Source organism: Hyperolius riggenbachi, chromosome 1 (assembly GCF_040937935.1).
Source record: "Hyperolius riggenbachi isolate aHypRig1 chromosome 1, aHypRig1.pri, whole genome shotgun sequence".
Classification (NCBI taxonomy): Eukaryota; Metazoa; Chordata; class Amphibia; order Anura; family Hyperoliidae; genus Hyperolius; species Hyperolius riggenbachi.
The window spans coordinates 634,790,255-634,809,320 of NC_090646.1; the positions used below are offsets into that span (position 1 = coordinate 634,790,255).

The window sequence follows — 19,066 nt, forward strand, 5'->3', positions numbered from 1 at the left end:
CAAATCCATTTCCTCATGTGAGATTACCTTTGTTCTTGCAAAATCATTCTCTGGAAAAAATCTATACAAAGATGTCAGCCGGCTTCCATACTCGTTAGCAAACTATTTGGGCAGTTGGACTTTACAACTACCATTCAGTAAGTGTTTTTGTAGATAAATAACTGAGCAACCCCCATGAGGAGATGAACTAGTTCAAAACCTGACAGATCTGTCAGATTTTCACTACCTACTGTAGGTGACAGCAACATAGGAAAAAAGTAATTTATAGTGCATGTATTTTAAATTTTAGCAATAGTTGCTTAGTAAGATGACTGATTGGCTCAGTAAGCCAATGTTAAGTGTTAAGTAGCGGTGAAAGTAGCAGAGTTATGGAGTCTTGCCCAAGGTCTCCTCATTGAATAGGTGTTGGCTTACTGAACAGGAAGAACTGATTTTCGAGCCCTGGCCTCCTGTGTCTTTTACTTGCAAAGCACCCTCTGCTACATCACCCACTTACTCCCCCTAATACTCCTGTGAGTGGCTCTAGCCTTTGCTTAAAGCACACCAGAAATGACACGATGAGATAAACATGTACACATATAGTACTATCCCTACGAAGAAATCAGAAGTCCCTTTATTTTACCATTATGCCAAGAGTTAAGGTAGCCATACACTGGTCGATTTGCCATCAGATTCGACCAACAGATAGATCCCTCTCTGATCGAATCTGATCAGAGAGGGATCGTATGGCTGCCTTTACTGCAAACAGATTGTGAATCGATTTCAGCCTGAAACCGTTCACAACAATCTGTGGTGGTGGTGCTGCCGCTGCCCCTCGCACACATTACCTGCTCCGGCCGGTGCTTGTCACCGCTGTCTTCTTCTCCACTGGGTTCCAGACCGGCTGGCTTCACTTCTTCCTGTCCGGGTAAGTTTAAACAGTAGAGGGCGCTCGACTGTTTAAACTTCCTGCCGGGACAGGAAGTAGCCAGCCGGAACCGGAATCCAGCGGAGAAGAGACAGCGGTGACATCGGAGACACGCGCCGGCCGGAGCAGGTAATGTATTGCCGCTAGCGTCGGTCGCCGGGCATTCAAACGCCGCTATCAACGCACTCCCGACCCGCCGGCGATCGAGCAAAATCTTCCGCACGGACTGCTTGACGGGAATTGACAGGAACGATTGATTTCTGGCGGAAGTCAATCGTTTGCGTTTGCGCAACAATTTCACAGCAGATTCGATCACAGTGATCGAATCTGCTGTGTATCGGCGGGAAAATCGTTAGTTGTATGGGCCCCTTTAAAAAAAAAACTTGTATTCTTTGCAAAAGCGCTTGCGACAGCTTGTCAGTCTAGTTTCCTGAACAGTGAATAGAAGACAAAAGAGCTGAAAAACAGTGAGATAAGAATTGCAATGAGATTTTACTGCAGGAAAGTTCAAAGGTTCATTAGTTTTGTATCTTTTTCAGGCAACAAAAGCAGAGCGTGGATTCTGCCGCAGCAGTGACAACCACTGCTACACAGCTTTCCAAATGAAATATTGTCAACGTACATTGTACTAGGAACATAATTTCAATGTTGTAATAAGTAGGACAAATAGGCGACTAAAATATTATGTAGGTGGGCAACTAAAAGATTGTGGGTTTTATCTACAGTAACACTTTTTATTTTCAAACTATAATGGCTGAAAACTGAGAAATAGTTTATTTTATTTTTTCATAAAAATGCATAAGGAATAAAATAATTCTTAACAAAAATTACCACCTTATGAAAGTCTTGTTTGTCCCATGAAAAACAATATACAGTATAGATCATTTAGGTGTGATAAGTAGTGATAAAGTTATTTGGCAAATAATTGGGAGAAGCGTGAAATGTGAAAATTGCTTTACTTTTTAAGGGTAAATAACCTGTGTTAAGGTCCGTACACACGTCGGACTGCAGGCAACGACGGGTCTGTCGTCACCTCCCGCTGGGCGGGTTTTCAGCAGACAGTCCGGCGTGTGTACCGTCTGTCGGCGGACTGATACGGCTGTTTCTGAGCGATCTGCCAGGCGGAATGCCCACCCAGCGGGAGGTGACGATGGACCCGTCGTTGACTGCAGTCCGGCGTGTGTACGGACCTTTAGGGAAGTTAATAGTACACCACGACTTTAAATCTGGACGTGCCATTGTTGTTTGAGTAATGCTATAAATGTCCCATTTCAGGTGCACAGAGTTTTCTCAAAGGCCGTTTCCTCAAGAGACGTGACTGTGGAGAGAGGTGACCGCATACTGTCTATCAATGGCTGCTCGCTGCTTGGCGCGGCCCACGGCGACGCCCTGAGCGCTCTGCACCGAGCCAAGCTGCACAGAGAGGCCGTCGTCGTCATCCGAAAGGAGAGCGACCGAGAGAAGCCGAGCCGGCCAGACAAGTCCCCGGCAACGGGAGGGAGGCATTCCGCCTCTGGAAGGGAGGTCTCCATGGCGACACAACCAGGTAGGAGGTGAAGCCCAGGACATGTGGAAAGTATTAATGAGTCACATTTGTTTCGTATTATCTCCAGGAGACGTTCCTGCAGTCTCTGGATATGTACTCCATCAGCAGTCCTCCTCTCCTCCAGCCATCATTCTTGGGTTTCTCCTCTGGCTCGGCTCACTGTCCTGTCTGCCTAATGGCTTCACAGCACTCCTCTGCTGCACTTCCACACACAAAACTCTGCACTCAGCAGACAGGCCTGAGTGGAAATCTATGACTAGTGTCCAGAAACGCCTCCAGTCTCACTGCCGGGAATTCCAGCCTCAGCAAAATGAGTTCTCCCTACCGTGGCCAAAGCGTTCCGACTGCTGTCACCAAGTACATTCCTTTGCCGGGACGCCCGCTTCTATCTGCCCGTTTGTGGCAGTCTCATTGAAGCGGACCTGAACTCAAAACTTCCTCTCTGCTCCAAAAGATAAACCTCAGCATAATAATCCTTAAAGAAAAAACATTTCTTCGTTACAGCTGATACAAACCCTGCAATAAATCTGCAGTGTGTCTACTTCCTGCTTTCATGAAAGCAGACAAAGTATTAACATCCTATGTTTACAAATTAGCTGGTGCTGTCAAGTCAGCTGCCGGGACTCTTAGATCACCCCCTCAACTTTATAGTGCTTTTTGTCAGCATAGCGACTCACCTGTCCCGGCCGCCACATTGCTCCATTAGTTCGTATGCTGTTGTCTTCATCCTCGCAGGGAGCCATATTATTACGTAATGGCATGCATGGGGCATTGAGAAGATGAGGCCAGTGGAGGTGAGGGCGAGAGCAGCACACTGGCCAGGACAGGTGAGTTGCTATGCTGCCAAACATTTTGCAGTGGCCCCGGGTAGTACAAGCCGGGGGGAGGGTTTTAAATCAGACATGTGTACAGCGGCCCGCAACACGCAAGAAGTCCGCCCTATTGACGCTCCGTGGCTCCGTTCAGTAATAGTCTATGGCACCGATGGTGAATCTTTCCGAGACTGACTGCCCAATCTGCAACCCAAAACCCACTTATTAATCGCAAAGTGCCAGCATGGCAATTCAACCTAAATACTGAGGTATAGGTAAGTATAGGTACCCCCAAATATTAGGTAGTCCCCCAGCATACATAACCAGAGGTGCTACCAGTATTAGGAATCCCTAGGTAGCACCCCCCCCCCCTCAGTATGCGTAGCCAGAGAGGCCCCCAGTATAGGTACCCTATCCAGTACACGGTAGAAGACAGTGGCTCCAAGCAGTATATGTAGCAAGAGAAGCGCCCAATATAAGTAGCTAGATGTGCCCCCCAGTGTTGGTAGCAATCATCTGATCCCTACACCACTAGCTGGGGAGACAGCATGTGTGCCCACAGAGAGGGCTCTGAGTTCTGCCTCTTGCCCGTGTGCCATAGGTTCACCACCAGTGGTCTATGGTATTGTTAACATTGTCCATGGCTCCATTCAGTGACAGCATGTGGTGTAGTTAACATTGTCCATTCAGTGACAGTCTGTGGTGTTGCTATGTCCATGGATCCGTGACAGTCTATGGTGTCGCTGACGATGGAGGCATGTATTGCTCTGTCGCCAGTAACTGACATTAGGGAAGGCTTCAGCTAATGATGCCAATAAGCTACTACATTACATGCCACACTGTAGACTGCCTTTGCACTAGGATGCATGCACAAGTACTATTTCTGTCACCCGCAATGATTGGAACCTGATCCCTCAGGTCACAGTTCAGGCCAGCATTCTGTACAGACTAACAATCAGGGCTGGATTTACCATAAGGCACTGTAGGCACGAGCCTACAGGCGCCTGATGATGGAAAGGCGGCCTTTTCCCCTCCCCAAGTGCCTCCCTCCTTCCCTATGCAGTCCAGAGCAAAGCGTAAATGAGCGGTTACTCACTCAGTTCTTGGCATTCCACTGACCAGATCTCTCTTCAGTCGGGGGCACCACTTACTACTTAATACAGAGGATACCTAATGTTAAGGAACACCTGAACCTACCTATGATGGGCAAGGGAATTAAGGGAGAAGTGACAACTGAGCTAGTCGGCAAACTTGTGGGTGTGGTTCAGCAGGGGTTTGACAGTTCATGGAGGGTGAAGTCTAGGGTAGCAGGACATATGTGCCTATAGTCTCCTGTGATGTAAAACCGGGCCTGCTAACAATGTGTTCTGTCGTTATGCTGGGGCAGAGGGACGGTGTGGCGCACGACAGAGCAGGATGGGAATGGCCTTGGCCTGCGCTCGGCTGAAACGACCCTGCAATGCGACTCTCTTTGTGATGCATAACCCTAAAACAAATTGAGAAATGGTTCAAGCACTACACTCTGCACTAAAGGCTCATACACACCTACCAACAATCTTCCAAACTAGGAAGAGAAGTTGGGTTAGGTGGCAAACAACCAGATGACCAACTGAGAACAGGTTGTTTGCCAGATCCAACCGGAGCATCAGTCTGACCAACTATCGGGTAGGTTGGACTGTGTGTACAAGTCTTTTGAACAACTTTATTGTTTTTTGAATGCGGATATGTGCAATTTGTCATTTAGCTTTCGCGCATAGTATTTAAGTGAGTTGGTTGTTTAGTTGGTTGGCGTGTGTGTACGTACTTGTCATGTAAACAACTTGTTGCATGGTTGGTCAAGTTGTGCGCTTGGTTGTGCATTAAGCTGGATGTAGGTACTGTATGTATGAGCCTTTAGATACGCAAGCCTGCAGTAAGATTTGTTGCCGGAGTTCACCTTCCATTGTTGGAAAACCTCCTCTTTTTGCTGACCCATTGAAAATAAGTACATATCAGAAAACATTCCAAAGTCCTGACGACGTCCTTTCATCACCTCCTAATAAGTAAAGCTATATTTTACTGTCTTGATCCTTTAATATTCTCACAATCTGCAGACCTGCCTGGCCCTCTTCCATATCATTCACAGCTTCCTGCAGACCTAATATAAATCCCCCTGACGGCCTGCAAAGGAGGCCCAGCCTCACCGCGGATGTCGCTTAATACCTTTCCCTGTTAGTCTTGGAGAACAAGCAGCGTTGAGCTTGTACAAAGCACAGGAAGGTTCCTCTCATTCTGTACATTAAAGTGTAATGATGTGCCACGCCCGAAGCCTGCACACGCTGCTAGGAGCACCGCTTTGTGCTGGGCGTTTATACTCCACTATTTACACAGGTTGAAGTCTTTAGCTTCCCGCCTGGAATGTTCTGAGGAAAATGCTGAGGGAGGCCATTGTCTCTCGTCTGAGGCCTGCTGAGTCCTTCGTCTCGGGGTCTCATGTGTCAGCTATGCTTTATTATTCACAACAAGAGCACCACCATCTTTCACTTTCTAATAATTCTGGCTTATTAAGCCAAATCAGAATCAACCTATCGGGGCTCTCAGCGTTTTTAAACCGGCATGGCTTCTTGAAGTGAACCTGTATCCTATAAAAACAAAGAGTATGATACTTTTTTGGAGGGGATGGATTTAGTCATGTATGTATTCATAGTGCTATTTCCTACACTTCTATATTGTATGTTATCCAGACCATAAGAAGTGGGAGGGGCACTTTGGCATCTATCCTTTGGCAGTTACAGGACCTGGCACAGTTCATGTATATTCCATGCCTATAGCCAGCCATGTGAGACAAAAGGAGACAACTGAAAGACCCTGATATTAAGTTAGGCAATATTGGCTTTTGAGTTAGGCAATATAATAACTGTATGTATATATAGTGAGATAATACAAAGATGGGTTACCACCAAGGTAACCACTTTATAGATGGGTATGGAGATGAGATTGGACCCCACTCTTGTTAAGATGTCCCTCTCTTGTAGATGTTGTAAAACAACAATAAAGGGGGGTGGTATAACCCCTCCACCAAGGGTGGACTACTGGTAATTGAAAGGCTGGAACAGAGGCATCAAAATAGATTAAAATATGCTAATAACTGTTTAAAAAGCAAGGTATTGGCGGACTTACCTCCCAGAAAAAGACTCAGCAAGTCGAGATTCAGCATAAAATAACACTTTATTTGTAAGCTCCAAACAGGCAACTCGTTTCGTGTGTGTGACTTTTTTCTGCCCCTAGGCCAAGTATGTTGGGGCTACGCTTCCATGGGCAGCAGTGCTCCTCTCATTTCATTTCACTTGCGGCAACCTCTTTCACGTGTATCATCCCTGTACTGCAGTCCCTCTTTCATGCACAGCTCCTTTGGGCATCAGCTTCCCTTTTCATCAGCTGCTCCCCATTTGCAGCCTTCTCTTTTATATAAAGCAACCCCTATTTCATGTCTAGGTGCCGCCTTAGGCTGCAGCCACCCAAGGCCCAGGCCTTTGTGGACGTTTCAGAAATCCAGCCCTGGCTGTAACAGGCCATGTATGGGTAGTTTGGGACCAGACACCTTCACGCATGAAGCAGGGAAGACTCTATAGACTAATGGGAGCCAGATCGCCTCAGCCTGGGATGTGCGTGTCGCATTCCTAGCCGTAAAGGCGATAATGATGGCCATTAACGGCTAATGCCTGCCAGTTTCACATCAGTAATCCGCTATAAAGAGAAAATGAACAATGCTGTTTTCTCAGTCGGATGACGGATTGATGTTGGCCTTATAATGAATTCCAGCCAGCAAATCAGCAGTACGCATTGTTTCATCTCCCTGTAAATTCCTGAAAAATAGGATTATTTTTTATGTAAAACTTCCGTGAGCGCGGCCGCGTCCATTGCAGCGAGCGGCGCACAGATGGGAAGCGTTAGCAGGTCTGATTGAGCCAGGCAGCCGAGGTATGTAATATTATGTGTCTATTGTGTAAGATTAAGATAAATTGCCATTTTTTTCCCTCTATAACCCTTCTGTACCCCTCTCAGTACACTGTGTTTGAATGAATCATCGTCAAACTATCCATGGAAATGGCAAATGTCCCACAGGCCAGGCCAGGGCGCAGATACTCAGCTTCTGAGATGGTTCTTACAATAGGTTAGCAGTCATCCTCAGACTGCTGTGTATACAAACAAAGCTTATCTCACCCCCAATGAGTGTTTCTAATCGGTTTTGGTGTTCGTTACTCGATGCTCATTCCTGCTGTATAAAGGGGGCAGGGGGCAGTTGAGAGATGAACAGGTGGATAGCGAACCTCCCAACTTTTTGAGATGAGAAAGAGGGACACTTAAGCCACGCCCCTGCCACACCTCTGATCACACCCTCGTCACACCCCTAGTCACGCATACCATAAAGATTTTGTAAGAAAAATGTTGTTTTATAATTCAAACCACACTGGTCCTTTCTATCCTGGTTAATTTTCCATCATATTAACATTTAAAAATGAGTACTATATCAATTTAAAGGATGGGAATAAAGTTTAGAGTCAATTAAACAATTTTTTTAGTAGAGAAATATATATATTTACATAGAAAGAGGGACAAAGTCCTGAAAGAGGGACAAATGAGAAGGAAAGAGGGACAGGGCTCCCAAAGAGGGACATTTGGGAGCTATGGTGACAGTAATAGTCGGGCATGGCTTTTGATCCCTTATGACTTGGAGGACACTTATTCGCATTTCTGTTTCAAAACACAAATGTTTGTTTTACTAGTGAGGCTCCAGGACTTCTCCAGAGCTGCCTCTGCTTTATTGAACGCTCTCCCCTTCCCTGTCTCCATTCCTCTCCCTTGGACTTGCACTTCACCACCCCCTTATGTGTCCGTTTCCCCTACCCCTTACAGCGGCGCACACATTTCTGTCGCTGTGCGCTATTTTGGACACGGGTGTAGTAATGAAAAAAAGTGAAGGGAGCATTTTATAGCAGTGGTAAGCTATGTGCAAGTTTACCCTTATTCTACAACCTAATTGAAAATGTGAAATATCGACAATATTTCACTATGACCTAATCTCTCACACAGAACCCTTCCCTGGTGGGCAGCTAACAACCCCCCCCAGGGAACTAATAGCCCGCCCCCCCTCCCCCACCGCACTTCCCCACCACGACAGAAAATGATGGCTCACTATGGGAACTGCGGCTACTGATAGCGGACGCTTCCTGCCCGCTATGGTAGCCACAGTTCCCATAGCGGGCGTATCCGGCAGCTGCTGTTTAGCACGCACTCATTTTTTCGTCATGCTACAGATAGCTGCTCTGCTTACAGCATAAGCCTGTTTGGCAGGACCCTCTTCCCTATATGCTCTTCTCCACCACCAAATGGACTCAGTGACTCGCTTGCTATAATTATCCTTACAATGTTATGACAATGTTTTTTATACCACTTGAAGCTATAATGTCCCTGTGTAAAACTGTTTAATGTTGTAATGCCTCTCCTATCTATTGAACATCGCTGTGCAATACGCTAGCACTTTATAAATAAAGCGTAATAATAATGACAGTCTATGTAATGCAGTGCTTATGAGCAAATGCTGATTAGAAAAAAATAGATTCATCTACAAATTTAAATGCAACCAGGAGGTCAGAATAATCCCTACCATAATCCTAATATCCTTCCATAGTATTATTATTATCTAGTACCGACACCTTCTGCAACACTTTACAGAGCAAACTGCTGCACGACATGTCAGTGCTATATAAATACATGATATGGTAGGACATTAGACTATGACTGTGCTAGGAATTAGATTATGGACTCCTCTGAGGACAGCCAGTGACGTGACTATGTACTCTAAGGTGATTCAGGAGATGTCAGTGCTATATAAATACATAATAATAATATGGTAGGGCATTAGACTATGGTAAGATTAGATTGTGGGCTCCTCTGAGGACAGTCAGTGACATGACTATGTATGTACTCTGTAATGTGCTGCAGAAGGTGCCAGTGCTATATAAATACATAATAATAATATGGTAGGGCATTAGACTATGGTAAGATTAGATTGTGGGCTCCTCTGAGGACAGTCAGTGACATGACTATGTACTCTGTAATGTACTGCAGAAGAGGTCAGTGCTATATAAATACATAATAATAATATGGTAGGGCATTAGACTATGGTAAGATTAGATTGTGGGCTCCTCTGAGGACAGTCAGTGACATGACTATGTATGTACTCTGTAATGTGCTGCAGAAGGTGCCAGTGCTATATAAATACATAGTAATAATATGGTAGGACATTAGACTATGGTAAGATTAGACTGTGAGCTCCTCTGAGGACAGTCAGTGGCATGAATATGTACTGTATGTACTCTGCAAAGTGCTGCAGAAGATCTCAAGGCTATATACGGTAAATACATAATTTTCTTTGATTTTTGTTTTAGATTAATGGCAGTAAGTGTATGTGTGTGTGTGGCCCAGCTGTGCAGTTAGAAGTCATAAACCAGCCTTTCCCCCCATAAAGCGGTTTTACAGGAGGTGTAGCAGACAGCGGCGCAGGTACACAATGGCCATTAACCACCTGTTGATGTTTTGTTGCAGCGAATGTGGATCTGCGTGACGCGGTGTGCGTGGAACTTCACAAGACCTCGGCCGGGCTGGGCTTCAGCTTGGATGGTGGGAAGGCTTCTATATACGGGGACAGGCCGCTCTTCATCAAAAGGATCTTCAAAGGTAAGCTTTATGTTGTCCTCCGCCTTCCTTCTCAAAGCTTCGCTGTTGTTTTAAAGGCTCAGCGATGGTTTAGGCTTTGTGCTTCTCCTTTTGGGACTTAGGGACAGACTTGAGAAGCAGTGATTAAGAGCCTAGCTAAAGTCTTTACAATAGAAAACACCAAAAAACAGAGGGGGGCCCATGCTGATGACTGCAGCACTGTACCGAGGAGGACGCATAGTACTGGACTTGCCTGAGAGGTGAGATCTGCTCTGCTGCGGAGGAGGAGCTCTGTGGGACACACCAGGGAAATAGTATGGGCCTGTGTGGCAGTCGGATGCCAGTATTGGCCTTAGTGACAGTCTGATGCTAGTATTGGCCTTAGTGACAGTCTGATGCCAGTATTGGCCTTAGTGAAAGTCTGATGCCAGTATTGGCCTTAGTGCCAGTCTGATGCCAGTATTGGCCTTAGTGCCAGTCTGATTCCAGTATTGGCCTTAGTGATAGTCTGATGCCAGTATTGGTCCATGGACCAGTCTGATTCCAGTATTGGCCTTAGTGCCATTCTGATGCCAGTATTGGCCTTAGTGCCAGTCTGATGCCAGTATTGGCCTTAGTGCCAGTCTGATGCCAGTATTGGCCTTAGTGCCAGTCTGATGCCAGTATTGGCCTTAGTGCCAGTCTGATTCCAGTATTGGCCTTAGTGACAGTCTGATGCCAGTATTGGTCCATGGACCCGTCTGATTCCAGCATGGGCCTTAGTGGCAGTCTGATGCCAGTATTGGCCTTAGTGGCAGTCTGATTCCAGTATTGGCCTTAGTGGCAGTCTGATGCCAGTATTGGCCTTAGTGGCAGTCTGATGCCAGTATTGGCCTTAGTGACAGTCTGATGCCAGTATTGGCCTTAGTGGCAGTCTGATGCCAGTATTGGCCTTAGTGACAGTCTGATGCCAGTATTGGTCCATGGACCAGTCTGATTCCAGTATTGGCCTTAGTGCCAGTCTGATGCCAGTATTGGCCCATGGACCAGTCTGATTCCAGTATTGGCCTTAGTGACAGTCTGATGCCAGTATTGGCCCACGGACCAGTCTGATTCCAGTATTGGCCTTAGTGATAGTCTGATGCCAGTATTGGTCCATGGACCAGTCCGATTCCAGTATTGGCCTTAGTGCCAGTCTGATGCCAGTATTGGTCCATGGACCAGTCTGATGCCAGTATTGGTCTTAGTGGCAGTCTGATACCAGTATTGGCCTTAGTTACAGTCTGATGCCAGTATTGGTCCATGGACCAGTCTGATACCAGTATTGGCCTTAGTGCCAGTCTGATGCCAGTATTGGTCCATGGACCAGTCTGATTCCAGTATTGGCCTTAGTGCCAGTCTGATGCCAGTATTGGCCTTAGTGACAGTCTGATGCCAGTGTTGGTCCATGGACCAGTCGGATACCAGTATTGGCCTTAGTGGCAGTCTGATGCCAGTATTGGCCTTAGTGATAGTCTGATGCCAGTGTTGGTCCATGGACCAGTTGGATTCCAGTATTGGCCTTAGTGGTAGTCTGATGCCAGTATTGGCCTTAGTGGCAGTCTGATGCCAGTATTGGCCTTAGTGCCAGTCTGATGCCAGTATTGGCCTTAGTACCAGTCTGATTCCAGTATTGGCCTTAGTGCCAGTCTGATGCCAGTATTGGCCTTAGTGACAGTCTGATGCCAGTGTTGGTCCATGGACCAGTCGGATGCCAGTATTGGCCTTAGTGGCAGTCTGATGCCAGTATTGGCCTTAGTGCCAGTCTGATGCCAGTATTGGCCTTAGTGATAGTCTGATGCCAGTGTTGGTCCATGGACCAGTTGGATTCCAGTATTGGCCTTAGTGGTAGTCTGATGCCAGTATTGGCCTTAGTGGCAGTCTGATGCCAGTATTGGCCTTAGTGCCAGTCTGATGCCAGTATTGGCCTTAGTGCCAGTCTGATTCCAGTATTGGCCTTAGTGCCAGTCTGATTCCAGTATTGGCCTTAGTGCCAGTCTGATTCCAGTATTGGCCTTAGTGATAGTCTGATGCCAGTATTGGTCCATGGACCCGTCTGATTCCAGCATTGGCCTTAGTGGCAGTCTGATGCCAGTATTGGCCTTAGTGGCAGTCTGATTCCAGTATTGGCCTTAGTGGCAGTCTGATGCCAGTATTGGCCTTAGTGGCAGTCTGATGCCAGTATTGGCCTTAGTGACAGTCTGATGCCAGTATTGGTCCATGGACTAGTCTGATTCCAGTATTGGCCTTAGTGCCAGTCTGATACCAGTATTGGCCCATGGACCAGTCTGATTCCAGTATTGGCCTTAATGGCAGTCTGATGCCAGTATTGGCCCATGGACCAGTCTGATTCCAGTATTGGCCTTAGTGGCAGTCTGATGCCAGTATTGGCCTTAGTGGCAGTCTGATGCCAGTATTGGCCCATGGACCAGTCTGATTCCAGTATTGGCCTTAGTGACAGTCTGATGCCAGTATTGGTCCATGGACCAGTCCGATTCCAGTATTGGCCTTAGTGGCAGTCTGATGCCAGTATTGGCCTTAGTGGCAGTCTGATGCCAGTATTGGCCTTAGTGCCAGTCTGATGCCAGTATTGGCCTTAGTGCCAGTCTGATTCCAGTATTGGCCTTAGTGCCAGTCTGATTCCAGTATTGGCCTTAGTGCCAGTCTGATGCCAGTATTGGCCTTAGTGACAGTCTGATGCCAGTGTTGGTCCATGGACCAGTCGGATACCAGTATTGGCCTTAGTGGCAGTCTGATGCCAGTATTGGCCTTAGTGATAGTCTGATGCCAGTGTTGGTCCATGGACCAGTTGGATTCCAGTATTGGCCTTAGTGGTAGTCTGATGCCAGTATTGGCCTTAGTGGCAGTCTGATGCCAGTATTGGCCTTAGTGGCAGTCTGATGCTAGTATTGGCCTTAGTGGCAGTCTGATTCCAGTATTGGCCTTAGTGCCAGTCTGATTCCAGTATTGGCCTTAGTGCCAGTCTGATGCCAGTATTGGCCTTAGTGCCAGTCTGATGCCAGTATCGGCCTTAGTGCCAGTCTGATGCCAGTATTGGCCTTAGTGCCAGTCTGATTCCAGTATTGGCCTTAGTGGCAGACTGATTCCAGTATTGGCCTTAGTGACAGTCTGATGCCAGTATTGGTCCATGGACCCGTCTGATTCCAGCATTGGCCTTAGTGGCAGTCTGATGCCAGTATTGGCCTTAGTGGCAGTCTGATTCCAGTATTGGCCTTAGTGGCAGTCTGATGCCAGTATTGGCCTTAGTGGCAGTCTGATGCCAGTATTGGCCTTAGTGACAGTCTGATGCCAGTATTGGCCTTAGTGGCAGTCTGATGCCAGTATTGGCCTTAGTGACAGTCTGATGCCAGTATTGGTCCATGGACCAGTCTGATTCCAGTATTGGCCTTAGTGCCAGTCTGATGCCAGTATTGGCCCATGGACCAGTCTGATTCCAGTATTGGCCTTAGTGGCAGTCTGATGCCAGTATTGGCCTTAGTGGCAGTCTGATGCCAGTATTGGCCTTAGTGCCAGTCTGATGCCAGTATTGGCCTTAGTGCCAGTCTGATTCCAGTATTGGCCTTAGTGCCAGTCTGATTCCAGTATTGGCCTTAGTGCCAGTCTGATGCCAGTATTGGCCTTAGTGACAGTCTGATGCCAGTGTTGGTCCATGGACCAGTCGGATACCAGTATTGGCCTTAGTGGCAGTCTGATGCCAGTATTGGCCTTAGTGATAGTCTGATGCCAGTGTTGGTCCATGGACCAGTTGGATTCCAGTATCGGCCTTAGTGGTAGTCTGATGCCAGTATTGGCCTTAGTGGCAGTCTGATGCCAGTATTGGCCTTAGTGGCAGTCTGATGCCAGTATTGGCCTTAGTGGCAGTCTGATTCCAGTATTGGCCTTAGTGCCAGTCTGATTCCAGTATTGGCCTTAGTGCCAGTCTGATTCCAGTATTGGCCTTAGTGCCAGTCTGATTCCAGTATTGGCCTTAGTGCCAGTCTGATGCCAGTATTGGCCTTAGTGCCAGTCTGATGCCAGTATTGGCCTTAGTGCCAGTCTGATGCCAGTATTGGCCTTAGTGCCAGTCTGATTCCAGTATTGGCCTTAGTGGCAGACTGATTCCAGTATTGGCCTTAGTGACAGTCTGATGCCAGTATTGGTCCATGGACCCGTCTGATTCCAGCATTGGCCTTAGTGGCAGTCTGATGCCAGTATTGGCCTTAGTGGCAGTCTGATTCCAGTATTGGCCTTAGTGGCAGTCTGATGCCAGTATTGGCCTTAGTGGCAGTCTGATGCCAGTATTGGCCTTAGTGACAGTCTGATGCCAGTATTGGCCTTAGTGGCAGTCTGATGCCAGTATTGGCCTTAGTGACAGTCTGATGCCAGTATTGGTCCATGGACCAGTCTGATTCCAGTATTGGCCTTAGTGCCAGTCTGATGCCAGTATTGGCCCATGGACCAGTCTGATTCCAGTATTGGCCTTAGTGACAGTCTGATGCCAGTATTGGTCCATGGACCAGTCTGATTCCAGTATTGGCCTTAGTGGCAGTCTGATGCCAGTATTGGGCCACGGACCAGTCTGATTCCAGTATTGGCCTTAGTGACAGTCTGATGCCAGTATTGGTCCATGGACCAGTCCGATTCCAGTATTGGCCTTAGTGCCAGTCTGATGCCAGTATTGGTCCATGGACCAGTCTGATGCCAGTATTGGTCTTAGTGGCAGTCTGATACCAGTATTGGCCTTAGTGACAGTCTGATGCCAGTATTGATCCATGGACCAGTCTGATACCAGTATTGGCCTTAGTGCCAGTCTGATGCCAGTATTGGCCCATGGACCAGTCCGATTCCAGTATTGGCCTTAGTGCCAGTCTGATGCCAGTATTGGTCCATGGACCAGTCTGATGCCAGTATTGGTCTTAGTGGCAGTCTGATACCAGTATTGGCCTTAGTGGCAGTCTGATGCCACTATTGGCCCATGGACCAGTCTGATTCCAGTATTGGCCTTAGTGACAGTCTGATGCCAGTATTGGTCCATGAACCAGTCCGATTCCAGTATTGGCCTTAGTGGCAGTCTGATGCCAGTATTGGCCTTAGTGCCAGTCTGATGCCAGTATTGGCCTTAGTGCCAGTCTGATGCCAGTATTGGCCTTAGTGCCAGTCTGATGCCAGTATTGGCCTTAGTGCCAGTCTGATTCCAGTATTGGCCTTAGTGCCAGTCTGATGCCAGTATTGGCCTTAGTGACAGTCTGATGCCAGTGTTGGTCCATGGACCAGTCGGATACCAGTATTGGCCTTAGTGGCAGTCTGATGCCAGTATTGGCCTTAGTGCCAGTCTGATGCCAGTATTGGCCTTAGTGATAGTCTGATGCCAGTGTTGGTCCATGGACCAGTTGGATTCCAGTATTGGCCTTAGTGGTAGTCTGATGCCAGTATTGGCCTTAGTGGCAGTCTGATGCCAGTATTGGCCTTAGTGCCAGTCTGATGCCAGTATTGGCCTTAGTGCCAGTCTGATGCCAGTATTGGCCTTAGTGCCAGTCTGATTCCAGTATTGGCCTTAGTGGCAGTCTGATTCCAGTATTGGCCTTAGTGATAGTCTGATGCCAGTATTGGTCCATGGACCCGTCATATTCCAGCATTGGCCTTAGTGGCAGTCTGATGCCAGTATTGGCCTTAGTGGCAGTCTGATGCCAGTATTGGCCTTAGTGCCAGTCTGATGCCAGTATTGGCCTTAGTGCCAGTCTGATGCCAGTATTGGCCTTAGTGCCAGTCTGATTCCAGTATTGGCCTTAGTGGCAGTCTGATTCCAGTATTGGCCTTAGTGATAGTCTGATGCCAGTATTGGTCCATGGACCCGTCATATTCCAGCATTGGCCTTAGTGGCAGTCTGATGCCAGTATTGGCCTTAGTGGCAGTCTGATTCCAGTATTGGCCTTAGTGGCAGTCTGATGCCAGTATTGGCCTTAGTGGCAGTCTGATGCCAGTATTGGCCTTAGTGACAGTCTGATGCCAGTATTGGTCCATGGACCAGTCTGATTCCAGTATTGGCCTTAGTGCCAGTCTGATGCCAGTATTGGCCCATGGACCAGTCTGATTCCAGTATTGGCCTTAGTGCCAGTCTGATCCCAGTATTGGCCCACGGACCAGTCTGATTCCAGTATTGGCCTTAGTGGCAGTCTGATGCCAGTATTGGCCTTAGTGGCAGTCTGATGCCAGTATTGGCCCATGGACCAGTCTGATTCCAGTATTGGCCTTAGTGACAGTCTGATGCCAGTATTGGTTCATGGACCAGTCCGATTCCAGTATTGGCCTTAGTGCCAGTCTGATGCCAGTATTGGTCCATGGACCAGTCTGATGCCAGTATTGGTCTTAGTGGCAGTCTGATTCCAGTATTGGCCTTAGTGCCAGTCTGATGCCAGTATTGGTCCATGGACCAGTCTGATACCAGTATTGGCCTTAGTGCCAGTCTGATGCCAGTATTGGCCCATGGACCAGTCTGATACTAGTATTGGCCTTAGTGGCAGTCTCATGCCAGTACTGTCCAGTGTCTGGCTTATTTTACACTAAAGATCACTTACCTTTTTTTTCGTGTTTGAGCTGCATTTCTAAAGTGCTTCAAAGGCATTTTAAAGCAGGATTTGAATCTTGTGTAAGATGTTAAGGGGCGCAGTTTATGTTGCACTCATATTTCATATAACACAGTCATATTTGGCTTGTGTTCTGCCCTGTTTGCTGTCAGGCCCTGATGGCTTGAACTCGATGGGTGGTTGGCTAGCCGAGATCAAACGCATTCCTAACGCATCACAAACACAACACATTTCCAGCATATTCGAGATGCGTTTGAATAAACGCTACAGAGCGCCTCAGTGTTCCCATAATCGGCAGTGACCCTCCACTGTCACATGACAAGCTCTCCTCTCTCCAGCGGGGTCTGACATGATTGATGAACGCTCTGCCCTTTATTATTCCTCCACACAGATCCTCCTTTTATCCTGTGGCGTTACCGGCCCATCGCTGGTGCTAACTACGTGTTTTACACTCTGCCCCAGGGGCGGTTCTATATATTAAAGCAAGATGTTCTGGCCGATGACATCACGCGGCGCTTCGCCCGCAATTAGGAAGGTTCTGTTATTCCGAGACCTGAGCTGAGACTAATGAAATTAATTTGTGCGTTTCTGCACGGAACGAGAGAGATTTCCAGCGTTAATTGCTTATTAAGGGCGCTGGGAGAGAATGGCCGGGGCAATTATCATTCCAGCCTGATAAGTGATGGATGGAATGGACTCGCCTATGTTCTTGCTTAAAAAAATATTCCATCTGTAATTAAGAAGCAGAAATGCATTAAGAAAACGTTAGACACGCTTCAATCAGTATTGAAAGCACATCTGTGATGTACAGAGATCTGGAGAGGGGGGTGGTATGAAGAATGCTGGAACGGGCCTTCTGTTTTTCCTATATGGGGGGGCTGTAATGTATTCTGCAACACTTCTGCTTGTAGTCCAATTCTAGGATTTGTTTTTATGGTTTCCCCCTTCCCACACCCCAAGTTACAGGTGTACTCCTTACCCCAAAAACGGGATATGGAGGCTGCCATATTTATTTCCTTTTTAAACAAAACCAGTTGCCTGGCAGTATAAAAGCAGCATAAAAAGTTATGCCGTATTTTTCGGACTATAAGACGCACCTAGGTTTAGAGGACAGAAACCAGGGGGGAAAATATATATTTGTATACTAAACCTGGTGCATCCTTGATGAAAGGGCATCTTGTGAATTATGGCCCCTTTGTAACTCTTGTGCCTCCCTCTATTCTCCTCTGTCCCCTTTGTATCCTCCTGTGTGCCCCATGTTTCCACCTCTGTCCTCTGTGTCCTCCTCTATGCCCCCTTGTGTCCTTCTATGCCCCTTTGTGTCCCCCTTGTGTCTTTCTATGCCCCTTTGTGTCCCCCTTGTTTCCTCCTCTATGCCCTTTTGTGTCCCCCTTGTTTCCTCCTCTATGCCCCTTTGTGTCCCCCTTGTTTCCTCCCCTATGCCCCTTTGTGTCCCCCTTGTTTCCTCCTCTATGCCCCTTTGTGTCCCCCTTGTTTCCTCCTCTATGCCCCTTTGTGTCCCCCTTGTTTCCTCCCCTATGCCCCTTTGTGTCCCCCTTGTTTCCTCCTCTACGCCCCTTTGTGTCCCCCTTGTTTCCTCCCCTATGCCCCTTTGTGTCCCCCTTTGTCCCCCTGCATCCTCCTCTGCATGGGCACAGTACAGGGAGTCCCCGACATTACTGTGGGTTGGAGGTTAGTATTGGCAGGCGTTCACAAGTCAGGAACTCCCTGCATTTGCACTAAAAGACGCAGTGACTTTTTCCCCACTTTTGGGTAGAAAAAGTGAGTCTTATAGTTCCCCCAAAAATAGTAAATTACCTGCCGGGTCTTTTCTGTTCTTCTCTCTCCCAGAGCCCTGTATGCGCCACTTCCGGCGAGTAGCCCCGCCCTATGCAGATGAGCGCTGTGGTACTCTCTGTATCACAGATTGAGTGTCATGGAAGCACCACAGGACTCATCTGGCGCTATGGACCGGAAGTGGTGCATACAGAGCTCCGGGGGAGGGATGAACAGAAAAGACCTGGCAGGTAATTGTAACTTTTCATGCTAACGGAATATGTGCAATGTGTGTTTTAGACTTTATAGTCTATTTAACTTACTTGACTATAGGGGAGACATTTGTTTAATTGTACAAGACAAGACACAGAACATTTATATTGCGTGTTTCTCCTGGCGGACGCAAAGCACCAGAGCTGCAGCCACTAGGCCACGCTCTACAGGCAGCAGCAGTGTTATGGAGTCTCGCCCAAGGCCTCATTACTGAATAAGTGCTGGCTTACTGAACCGGAAATGCTGAGATTTGAACCCTGGTCTCCGGCGTCAGAGGCAGAGCCAGTACACTAGCCACAGCAAAAGCTTTAAAGAGGAGCTGTCAGCCATATTATGGCAGAAAAAAAAACACGTAGATAAATATTTGCTCTACTTACACTTACTCTGTCTGTGTATGCATTGCCCGCCCTCCTCCCAGTCTTCAGACACACCCACCAAGCTCTGCAATAGA

The 19,066-nt window shown here is 47.5% G+C and overlaps 1 protein-coding gene across 4 annotated transcripts in view; it reads left to right on the forward strand.

Moving 5' to 3' along the window:
- The window catches only part of PDZD2 (PDZ domain containing 2), a 467,120-nt gene that overhangs the window by 438,305 nt on the left and 9,749 nt on the right, over window positions 1–19,066 (forward strand). For all 4 annotated transcript variants that reach the window (XM_068251259.1, XM_068251260.1, XM_068251261.1 and 1 more), the window contains 2 exons: window positions 2,183–2,453; window positions 9,854–9,985. In XM_068251259.1, coding sequence (XP_068107360.1) covers window positions 2,183–2,453; window positions 9,854–9,985 — 403 coding nt within the window. The remainder of the gene's footprint in view (window positions 1–2,182; window positions 2,454–9,853; window positions 9,986–19,066) is intronic.